This window comes from Acanthopagrus latus, chromosome 7 (assembly GCF_904848185.1).
Source record: "Acanthopagrus latus isolate v.2019 chromosome 7, fAcaLat1.1, whole genome shotgun sequence".
Classification (NCBI taxonomy): domain Eukaryota; kingdom Metazoa; phylum Chordata; class Actinopteri; order Spariformes; family Sparidae; genus Acanthopagrus; species Acanthopagrus latus.
In genome coordinates, this window is record NC_051045.1 from 12,493,831 (window position 1) to 12,506,180 (window position 12,350).

Below are 12,350 nucleotides of genomic sequence, written 5' to 3' on the forward strand. Positions count from 1 at the left end.
ACAGGATTATTGCTCCATCACAACAGCCCGCTCTGCTCTTTTTGTTTCTGCTGTTATCTTCAACTCTTTAACCCACATCCTTTGCTTTTCTGACATCATCCATGCCCCGTCTCTGTGATCCTTCACCTGCACCCTCTCTTCCCTCATCTGTGACCTTCTCCTCTTTCCGTCCCTCCAAGCCATCTGGGCCCAGGTCCTCTCCTCCCATCTGAACCTCTCTGTCCCCATTACCGCCTACTGCTCTTTGACTCCTTACCTGGCAGGATGACGTCTGGGAAACCCAGTTTGCGTGTGAGTGCCAGGGCCCTGTTGAACACAGCCTGGTTCTCCCGTCTGATCTGCTCCAGCTCACCTCGCAGCAGCTGCAGGGAAATGATGAGGCCTGGGGGCAGGAGGGGGGAGGGGCGGGCATATGTGTGTAAAATAGGGGGGAAAGGGCAAATGAAGAGGTGTCAGGTTGTGGGAGGAAAGTGGGATCGAAGAAAGGTAAGGGACGCAGAAGAAGGGAGGGACATAGGGGTATTTAAAGGACGTTAGTCAGAATGTGGGGGAGGAGAAGGCAGACAGAGGAGTGGATGGAGAGACATGATCAGAGTCAGGGAAAGGGGGGGGGCGTGTTGTGAAATTACGCAAAGAAGAAAGGAAAAAATTTGGCTGGTGACAGATTTTTTGTGAGGCATGAGTCATAAATCAAACTGAGATGCTCAGAAGATGAGAAGTAATAGTGAATGGAGGAGCAGTCACACTTACAGTGAAGCCATTTTGAAAATCCCACACAGAAAGATTGTTAAATACTAAAAGACACAAAGTGACCTGAAATTGCAACGTGTTTTCTCCCTCAGATGATTATCATCATAATGACAATTAGATATTGGATGAATACAGAACAATCTTCTGTAAAGTGAGGTCAGTCTAATTTGACTTACCAGGGTATAGAAAAATAAGAAATTAAACACCTACAGAAATACAAATGTCTGTTTTTGGTTCAGCCCATGACATAAAAGACTTAAAGGAATAGTTTGACATTTTGGGAAATATGTCTCCTCACTTTGATGGCAGAATCTAAACTCCTAAACAAACTGGTTCAAGCCTCTCAAATGTAAACATCTAATAGTCTCCAGTAATATTAAACTGGATATCTTTAGTTGAACAGTTGGTCAGAGGGAAACAAGTTGACAGGAAACTACTTTCTGACATTTAAAGACCAAATGATAAATCAAGAAAATACTCTGTAGCCATGCTTGCTTTCTTGCCAAGAATGAGATGAGAGCATTGATGCAACTCTCTTATTTGTCATATGATCCTACAACCAGCAGTCATTTAGTTCAGTTTGGGCCAATTTCTACATCTTGGCTGGGAGCAGAAGTCATTTTTCCAGACTGAGAAATAGTCCCCACAAAACCACAAGGTGTCATTTCTTACACTTCTTTTTTGTTCTGACTAAAAAAAAAAAAAAACAACAGACAGAATACTGTTTGTTAAAAGGCGCTGGTAGCATCAAGCTAGCTGTTTCACACTGTTTCTAATCCTTGTGCTACACTCATTAGCTGCCATCTGTAGCTTCCTATTTACTGTACACACATGAGAGTGGCACCAAGCTCTCGCTCAAACTTTCAGCAATAAAGCAAAAATACCAAATGACAAACTATTCAATTCATTTAATATCTGAAAAATAAATCTACTTCATCACATTTCATCAAATCGTAAACAACGTCAAAGCTGATCATTGATTTACAGTAACAGTAACACGAGGAGCATCCAACAGAAATAAAAATACAACAGTGAGGCAAATAAATGCTCAATTTATGCTACACACTAGTCCCTATACAGAAAAAACATCACATAAATAGATAAATAAACCTAAAACAACCAGTAGTTCCCAGAGCATAAAAATATATATGAAGATTGTTGACATGCAATTAACTGTGATCAAAACGTTATCGTGCCAAAGAATGAATCTTATCATGAGATCCTAAAAGTTTATTATACTGTATATATATTACAATAAACTGTATTCACTTGTTTTTAAGGATAATGTTGGACATTTTGATTTAAAGTATTGCATTTTAGGTCAAAAGTAGTATATTTTGTTCAGGAGCAATGTCCTGTTTACACAGCATGTTAAGCAGACTCTGTGTTTAGAAAATCATTTTGCTTGAATATCATTTTTTTTTTGTTTGACTTTTGGCACCTGAAATTCAATTAACCTCCATAGTACTGAGCTGAAGGCAGAAATCTCAAAACTCTGCAAAATAAAATACCACAATACAACCAAAACTATATATATGTGTGTCTAGAGTAACATGACCTGTTGGCAGCGGTCTCTTGAACAGAACCTGGACCCCTGCTTACTCACTGTAAACTGCTTTAGACAAAAACATTCCCAACAACTGTTCACTGCTCATGAGTTTCTTCTCTTTAAATTCTAACCAAATCAAAAATAAATGTATAATTCTAATCCCGGGCAGCCCAAACAGGTACCAGAACTGCAGAGACAACATATTTACCATAGTTGGTGCTGGGAGCTGAGTACTTGGTGTTGGACTTGCGGATGATGTTCTCGTGTATCTGGTACCACTCGTTCTCATTGTTACATCTGTGGGGGACAGACAGTTGGGTAGGGCTGTTAACAAAGCACCCATTAGTGGGTCCAGATGGAGGGATCAGGACTGTGCGCATGGGGACTACATCATCAGCATGTGTCCCAGAGACGATTTCCTCCTGGAGAAAAGGTAGCAGCAGGGGGAGGTGCTATCAAGCAGCACATTAGCCCAAATGCACAGCTCACTAAGCAAACCTGACAGCCAGCTCTCTACCAGCCTTTTTCATTACTGTGGGCCCGTAGGCCCCTGGGATGGCATGGGGAAATGCACAGACTGGAGCGTTATAGGAGCCGACAGTTTGGAGGCAGCTCAGCACTGAATCACTGCTTGCTTTTTAAAGGAGGAGCTCTTCGCCTCGGCAAAGGAATCCGATAAAAACGACAGCTTTCAATTCTAGAAATCTTTATTTCATGCCGCGCCGTGTAGTTATCCTGAATGTACTACACGGGAAAAATGTCATAACAGGATCGCCAAGTGCATGAACGACCTCTGACCCAGAGCGGACGCTGAGGAGGACAGAGGGGACACTCTGGCTTTTGACGGACGGGAGAAACGCTGAGCTTTGTGTTTTTTGTGTTTGTCCTCTAACTTTGCTCAATTATCTAAGTGTCATCTCTCTCAGCCTCTTCCCTTCCTCTTCTCTGCGTCTCTCCTCCTCCTCTGTTGCCGGGTTGGCCGGCATACAGGAGTGGCTCTCTGTGGCGAAGCCTAACAGAAGGAGCCAGATTCACAACACGCCAAGTGCCCTATCTCAGGCCCGGGGTGAGAAGCTATTGATTTTCCAGAGGACACTTCATTATCATTCTGGTCAAAACGCAGCAGGCATCAACGCTGAAGCACTAGGTTGTCATGCAAGACATTTGCAGAACATTCACACGTTCCCACCTCTTGAAAAGACTCTTTATCAGAGGCCACGCAGCTACCAAGCAATTATGCCGATTACTGCGGAAAAACTGAAGTGTGTACACACCATTTTTTTACAAATATAGTCGCTAGTTCCTTTAAAGTTCAACCCCCAAATCACAAGTACATATTTCGTTCCTCTTACCTTGAGTGCTATCTATCCATCAAGGTTGTTTGAAATATTGGCCATAGAGATGACTGTAATGTTACTACATTACACTTGGCTTTCTGACATCAGTGACTCTTTTCAGAGATCATGACCCGGTTACTCAGGATAACCCACAGACTATTTTCTTTCTACTGAACTACACCCACCAACCGCATCAGAAGAAAACGTGCATCTACTCCTGGACAAGAGGATCTTGCTCGAGACAGCACAGGATGTAAACATTAATGCCATCCTCCTCAGCTGAGCTGTACCGCTAAGCAAGCTTAGCATGGTCAGCTAGCTTTTCGTCCACGAGTAGATGGATGCTTCCTTCTGCACGGTGTAAACTGCTTACAGCAAGGTCCGTGGATTATCTTGAGAAACCGGATCATGATTTCTGGAAATAAGCACGAATGCTGAGTTTATCAAATGTTCAGTTCAATATATATTCAAGGGAAGGCAGACATCTTCAAAACTCTGCAACTCAAACAGGCTAGATGGATAAATAACACTCAAACTAAGAGGAAAAATATGTATTTTACATTTTTGCGTGAACTGCCCCTTTAAAATCCCCGATTTCTTCAACTGCATATCAAGAAGAGGAGGGAGTGTCTCATGTTGACTCACGTATAAACTTTTAGCACAAAGTCCTTCTCCTCTTTGAGGTCAGTGATGGTGTGGAAAACGTCACTCATGGCAAGTACAGCGCAGCCATACGGTCGTCTGTACTGCACGTGAGGCGGGCCTTTCTTTGAGTCGTTCAGCAGCATGCGACCTGGTAGTGAACAAGGAGAGGGACACTCAGAATATCAGCAATCTCTGTCACTGAATGCCACATTTTGCACGCTGTACTTTACTTACCAGTTCTTACAACGTGTGCAACAATGTACAGGTCTCTCTTCAAGTCTTTACTGCTCAGGTCCTAAAGATAAATGAGAGGAAAATTTGTAATATGGAATAATTGCTGGATTCAGCTTCGTAAATGTAAGAACCTGCTGCGTTTCTTCGATATTTATGATAATAAAATGAAGAGTCTGGGTTTGGAGCTGTTGGTTGGACAAAAGAAGCAATTTACAAATGTCTCTTTGGGCTCTTGGATTTTTTTTATCAGCATTTTTGAAATTTTCTTATCGATTCATCTTGAAAATCATCAGCAAATGAACCTATGATGAAATGACTGATAGTTGCAGCCCTAATATTTGTATCCATGTCTAAAAGGGAGAATTATGTTACCGTGAAGAGGGCACAGAGACGATCCACCTTCTCTGGATTCTTTGGTCCGCCATTTTTGTTCAGTTTCACCATGAACTTCTCACTGCAAAAGAAGTCAGTTCACTGTCAACCACAGATAGCTTCAGTCAATCTGCTGAACAGAAGTATTGTGTAGTCGTGTGTGTGTGAGTGTCTTTGCATCTCTTTGCCCTTGATGGATCACTCAGGGTTTTTGTGTGCTCGCTGAGAGGCCTCCGTGTACCTGATCTGTTTGGCCTCACGAGTGTCGTACAGAAAGAAGAAGACATCGGCGTCCTCACTGATGCTGTTGTAAGTAAAGCTCTTCAGATTGATGAAGAGGTGGTGCGACACGGGGACACGGCAACCGTCACCATGGCGCTGCCTGGTGCTGTCACCCTGGGAACGAAGAAGAAAGTGACCGTTAGCGTCCTCGCTGCCACTCTGTATATAGACAGCCTATTTATTAGATCAATGGGGGGGGGGGGGTACTGTACGGGGTTAATAATGTATTGATGTATGCTCTGCAGTGTTTCACCCTGTCACATGTGCATGCTATTTACAGTAAACTCAGTAGACATACAGGCTGCCATCTAAATAAAGAAATGATGAATGAAGGATGAGAAAGTGCAGCTCTGGTGGGTCTTTGTTGATAGGGGCTGCGAGGAGAGTGCAGTCCTGTGATGATAAGATTCTGTATTTCTCTGATGTATGACAAGAAAATTATGTCTCATCTCATTGTACATTTTTGTCTCAGTTGCAAAGGACTCTGCCAGGGTCCTTATTCAGGGAACTGTTAGATATATATTTTTGCAGAGAGTTAAAAGGGAAGAGCTGATTCAAATTGATCTTCATTTGAATAATCTGGTATCAATTCATGAAATCTCTGAAATGGATCTCTTCCGGTGGATGCTGGTTCAAAATTAACACTGGCCAAGCATCAAGTGCAAGTAGAGTTACTGTTTGGCAGATAAATCTCTGTACCAAAACAGTCATGTCACTAAAAAACTATACTGAGAGTCACTAGTATGTTTTGGTGTAATAAATGGACGTGCTTCTGTCCTCCCAGTTTGACACATGCACACCAGGAAAGGCACTTCACAGTGCATTCATGCACACCTTGTGTATTCTGTAATATATACTTGAATATGCAAAGGTTGTTTAAAATGGTAAAGTGTATTTTTTACACTTAATTTACCTTGTTGAAATACATAGACCTTAATCTGTCATTACTTTCTTGTTCTTTGACGATGGCATTTCTAATAATGAACTGCTATAAATACAAATATTTCCATTTTTATTCTCCATAGTCAGAATTTAACCACAAATCTCTAAGAAGAAGAAGTTAGTATGCTAACCAGCCGGCCTGAAAACCTCTTTTCTCCTAGCGGTCCTGTGCACCTCCTTGGTAGTTGGGCTAGCTGAACGGCTAACTGAGTCAACAGATAAAAGTTGGTTAAACAATACAGTTAACAGCAGTTATAATTTATTCTGGTGATATGCCACCCATATTTGATGGGAGTATAAATTCAAGGTAGGTATTCCTTACATGGTGCACCTTTTAATTCACTAATGAATATGTATTTTGTTTATTTAGTATACAAAAGTGTACAAACAATGTGTTATGGTTTTAACAGAGGCTAATCTGTATGCTTTTCATTTTGATACCTAAAAACGGAGCTAAGCTCACTGTTCCCCCTGTTTCCAGTCTTTTTTGCTAAGCTAACTTGCTACCTGTCGTGGCTACATAGTTTTCCTTCTTTTGAATGTCAAACTATTCGTTTTAAACTAAGCTGATTGTACATACTTCAAATATTAAAAAAGTACTTAATCCCTTAATGGAGTCAAAGTGCAACAAGTCTATAAGTTTGTGTTTTCACACATGAATTTCTGTTGACATCTATAGTGCACTACTGTGCTATCTTGGGGCATATGTGGTCCCAGTGGGATTCGACCCACTCTGGCAGCGCTAGTGTGAGGTTTTTATGGAGCATGGTGTCGACACCTTGTAATCTACATTTTATATCAAGGCTTTTTTATCCCTACATGCTCGTATCCTCCTCTATGGGAACTAGATACATTATTGGATCACCAGAATTAATGGCCACCTATAGTAAAGAGTCTAAATGTGACAGTCAAAGTGTCTTACACTCCAGTGTTTGGAGAATAAATGAAATGAGACTTAAAGTGACAGTATGGTTTTAGATGGTTTTGTTAACAAGCAACTTTGAAAAGACTATACCTGGTTTGTGCTTTGCTGACCACAGTGTCTGCTGGATACATGCTAAAAAAGAGTGGAGTTCAAAAGAAAGATGTCAGATCAGTCGGTCCATTCTTTACTCTTCCCACACAGCGTTGAACTTATTTACCTTACAGCAGCTTCAGACAAACACCACCTGAGCAATGCCTCAGTCGATGCTTCATAGCTCTACTACTTCTCCTGCAGCGCTAATAGAAGCCCACATGAGGCAAAACGTGAGTGTGTGGGATAGGAGAGGACAAAGCCAGTATCACCCACACACACCTCTCTGCTCGGCAGCCTAAAAGGACTCCTCTACTCCCCAACCTGAAGAGGTGCCAAGGCCTCGTGCCCTGCCAAAAACAAGCTCGCTTTCATCGACAGAGTCAGGAGGCTTTTTGGCAAGGAAGAGCTACGCTGTTGTTTCTGGACAGAGCATTTAGTGCACAAACATTCTGCGCGCAAAGCTGAGAAACATGGCAATGAGATAATGGGAGGCTGCAGGGCAGTTGGAGAGTGTTTTGATCAGCATACGGAGCTTCAGCTTCTGACCAGAAAGGATCTCCCTCCTAGATAACCATCTCCAGCAGTAGATTTCATAACATCTGTGCTGTAATTGCATATTTCCAAAATTGGATCTGCTTCAGTGAGTCTCCTCAGTGTGTGTGTCTCTGTGTGTGTTTAGATTCACAAGTCGCATATCACCAAAATACATTTGAGGCATTACTTATTCATGGGAATACGTCTCTAGTCTGGTTGTCGGTTTAGAGCAACCAAGACTAAAATATGTAATTTATTTAAAAAAACAACAATAAAAAATTCATTTGCATGCATTTTTCCCATAGCTTCACCTGGAGCTGTCACTTTGCATTTCATCTGCATTGCTAGCTGGCAATCACGCTTGCGAGAGTCACATGGATGCGGGGAAAGGGACACACTCAATATGGCGGTAAGATAAGCATAAAGAACAGGTCACATGAGGCGGCTCCGACAGCTGAATCGTGCTCTCTCTCTTGTGAGTCACCTTCTTATGGATGGTTTGATAATCGGTACATTCACACATCCCTTCACATCCAACAAAACGTTCTTATATGCAAAAACAGGCGGTGCGATGAAAACAAAAGGCACTCAGCGAGCTCCAACTGAGCTCACAGTGTGTAAGGACAGCATCATTTGAGGCAACAGATACACCAGCAGAATTCTACTTAAATGTGTTGTCATCCTACTAAGAATATACATTTATTTCATTATTCATAGTGTTTCATAATTCACAGGGTGCGTTTGTTCAGCATGCACTGATGCGAGAACAATCCCCCCCAACATACCAGTTTGTATAGTTCAGATATGCTGATCTGATCCGGTTCCACCATTTCAAACTCTTTTCTGGGAACAAGGTCCAAGCCAAGGTGCCTGAGGAGGAAAGGCCAAGAAAACAGCAGTTAAGAAAGGAATCAGAAGGAAAAAGACAAAGCAAATAAAGGTTCTGACTCAAACAATAAATAAAGTATATTAAATGTTAAGCTTTGTGCATTCTTGGTCTTCATTTTTCACTTGAAGGTTTCATAAACATGTGTTTGTAAAATCACTCCAGTAATGTGCTTACGTATACCAACAGTGCTGTATTTCTGTTGCAAGATAAATTTCACAGGCAAATATTGTTTTTTTTAACTCCACTTTTGTGTTTGAAAGGGGTGGAGGTAACTAATTACAACTACTAAATTACTGCGATTTTTCATTTATCTGGATAATGTGATTGCCTCCTGTTGACTGTTGTTATAACATAAGTAGTTAAACATGTTGGTTCCTTGAATAACTGGAATTTTTTTACCTCTTCTAACACGACTATAATAAAGGCTTTTAAATAAATACAGATTTCCTTTTTGGTTCGATACAGTTTCTTACATCTTGAGTACCTGGATTGCCTTTGGTTTATAAAAAAACACAGGATTACTTATCATATATTATTACATGAATTGCTATAGGTAGTCATTCTGAATGATGAGTGTTTTCCTTCTCACCATGATGGGATTATCAAATGTTTTCACCACCAAAACAATGATTTGTAAAACAATTAGCAACAGAGTACGATACTGACCAAACAAGTTACAACATTTCCCTCAGATATGTAGTGGAACAACGTAATAAAATTACAATGTGTTCCAAGAAGTGTATTAACCTTAAATACCTAAAACTTCTTTACATATAAACTGCATTCTGTAATTTTTCACTCATTATGATACAGAAAGCTACATTCTTCATGGCTCCAACAGACAATTTTAGATTAGTCTTGTGCATTATGTTATTCTAGTACCGGAGGACATTTTTGGCATCTTCGGAAACATTAGGATCTTGTAGTGGGATGAGGATTTATGGCTTTAACTGTACTTAACCACTCAACATGAGTTTGCATTAAAGAAGACCTGCCAAAGGGTCTATGGGATTAAAGATGTTAAGTACAGCACTGAAGTGGATGTAATATGTTGCCTTACACCTCTGCTTCATGGTGTCCTATATCATACTGTAACCCTTCACTTAAACACAATTGCGCAGCCTCAAATCACGGGGTGCTGTCAGTGTTGCAGTGATCCTTTGACCAGGAAATTAGATCACTACAGCGCTCAGGTCAGTGTTCACTTACAGAGCACTGGTCTCAGCATGAATGGTGTAAAATACAGTGGGCTCCACCTCTGACAGTTTTCTATATGAGCACATTCTATTTATGACCAATCAGGTGACGTGGTTCAAAGTGAATAACTGTGTGTTTTTATGTGCAGTGATGTTATATTAAACTGACAGATGGCCCCTCCTTAGCCGAGCTGGAGCCCTCACATCTTTATCTCTGTTATGGACGCCTGTCATAGCTCAGCTGGATGGAGTTTGAAACTGGCAACAGTAAGACTATGGCTTTACAGTTCCTCCAGGGAGATGTGCATTGACTTTAAGCCGCTTGAGATTCACTCATCTGCTAAATGACCATGAAATTACATCAGAGAGGATGCTATTACGCACCCACTCATCCAGTGTTGGAGATCTCTCCAGTGCCAAAGAAATATGATCTTCTGCGGTAGCCAACAGTTAAAAACAAATGTTTGGGTTTTGTTTTTGTTTTTTTTTTTCTCCGAGCATGTCCACTCACTCATTGCCCCAGTCGAGCCGGACGGTGATGTGCCGCTTGATCTCACGAGTCTGGTCCTGGGCGAGATGGCCCTGGATCAGCTGCCGACGCAGGTCGATGAGCTCATTCATCACATGACGCAGCTTGTGGAACAGATCCACCTTGTGTTTCTATTGAAGGAAGCCAAAAAGACCTAGTTAGGATATTTGATCTCCTCCCACTATGTAATGTGTAAATAATAATCAACTATTAATTAAACTCTTTCCATAATTATCTGATATCTTCTCTTTCATTAAACGTGTATTGAAGCTAAAAAGCTGACAACTGAGAAAGTGTTCTGATATCTGTTGGTGTATTTTACATTCAATTAGTATGATTCAGACATTAATCACCTTCTAATCACATGCTAACCATTTCTGTGTTGCTACCAGTGTTGAATTTCTATTTTCGATATAAATAGCGATAATTGATATAATTTTTTTATTCCAGGGGTCAAAACTGATACCAAAAAATGTATCAGATTTTAGATTTTTGTATTAAACAATAATTAACAAGACCGCAAAAAGTCAAAGATTGAACTATTCCTGGCTAGCAGCAGACAAACAGCAGAAAGACTGTAGTAAACATTAAATATCACACTTTTTTTTCTCTTAATGGCTTCAAAAGTAAGCTTGCTGTCGGAGAGACGAGAAATTGAGAAAGCCTGGATATATACCATAATCACACAGTGGCCATTTTACTCACACTCAGGGTGGGAGGTTCAAATGCTGGGATAATGTTATGTTGCTGTGTTCCACATTGCAAGTCATACGAGCGTAGGGAATCTGAGTAAATATTATACTTTCACTGCTGCCCAACTGATCAACAACTAAAAAGATCATGCATAGTAAAAATCTAAAAGGGATATATTTTAAGGCTAAGCAACATATTTGATAACCCATCAGCTAACATTAGCTGTCGTGTAACCAAATATGTTGTTTTACCTTGAAAGATGGCACAATTTCCCTACAGAGTTTCATTATTCATTGTCTGCGCAGCTGCTGATCAATCGGGAAACAATGAAATGACAACAATTAGACAGATTCTTCCACATTTACATTTATACAACCTGCCACCTGGAACTCAGCAGTACAATATTTTAACTTCCCACCCTGAGCGTGATGTCAGAAGAAAATGGCCACCATATGAATATGGACTACTGCCTGCGCAGAAAATGTGTATTAAAACTGTTTCATATTTTCAGAATTGATATATAGTGATATATATAAATATTTTGATAACACTGGTTGCTACTGAGATTTAGTCCACTGGTTTATTTAATGAAATTAAAAGTCTGTCTTGACCTCCTCACAATCATGCATTTCATCATCGTTTCTCCTGGATCAAGGGCAACACTTTTAATTCAGGCATTTTCTGTTCTCCCTGATGGTACAACAAGCCCACATTATCAACCAGGTTGTTTACATAAATGCAAAGATTAAGCGCTGCCACAATGCCCCTGTAAAATTAATGGGGATAAACACTGCACGTTTTCAAAGGCTGGTAGCTGCTGAAAACAAAGATTTCTGTCAGGGTTGATGAGCCCTTTCAGACATCTATTCTGCAGGGCTAATTACATGCATTATAACAGACACACAGTTATGCTTAGGCCATTGCTCCCTGAAGTAACACCATGAATTGTAATTGGCAACAATAAGGTGAAATGCATCAACATCAAGCCAAAACTGTGTCCCATTATTATGGATGCCACTGTGGCAACATGGCCCATATCACACAGGGGGTGAGCACCAAAACGAGCACTGTTAAATCAGCGCTTCACATTAGTCGAGCTTGAGAGGAAGTTACATCATCACACCAATGCCTAGGGCTCCGTAGTTGCTCAGTCCTCAGTGAGAGTTATGTAAAGACTCGCAGCCAGCTCCGCAGTGTATCCACTCAGCTCCAAACTCAAAACCCTACCAACCACTTCTGCCTGCCCGACCAACGTGAGGCAGGATTAAGGATGCTTTGGGTTTTTCCAGTAATCACTTTCGCCCCGCAAGTAAAGGCTGACTGAAGGTGGTAAGCAGAGCCGGATCTTAAGATGATGCAGAAACTGTGAGGGGCAGGCCA

The 12,350-nt window shown here is 41.0% G+C and overlaps 1 protein-coding gene across 5 annotated transcripts in view; it reads right to left on the minus strand.

The window, feature by feature from the left end:
- The window catches only part of LOC119023286 (dedicator of cytokinesis protein 3-like), a 54,567-nt gene that overhangs the window by 25,673 nt on the left and 16,544 nt on the right, over positions 1-12,350 (minus strand). For all 5 annotated transcript variants that reach the window (XM_037105103.1, XM_037105104.1, XM_037105102.1 and 2 more), the window contains exons 6-14: positions 10,260-10,408; positions 8,449-8,533; positions 7,127-7,168; positions 5,129-5,283; positions 4,888-4,969; positions 4,516-4,576; positions 4,282-4,429; positions 2,508-2,596; positions 257-382 (exon numbers count right to left, since the gene is read on the minus strand). In XM_037105103.1, the coding sequence (XP_036960998.1) occupies positions 257-382; positions 2,508-2,596; positions 4,282-4,429; positions 4,516-4,576; positions 4,888-4,969; positions 5,129-5,283; positions 7,127-7,168; positions 8,449-8,533; positions 10,260-10,408 (937 nt within the window). The remainder of the gene's footprint in view (positions 1-256; positions 383-2,507; positions 2,597-4,281; positions 4,430-4,515; positions 4,577-4,887; positions 4,970-5,128; positions 5,284-7,126; positions 7,169-8,448; positions 8,534-10,259; positions 10,409-12,350) is intronic.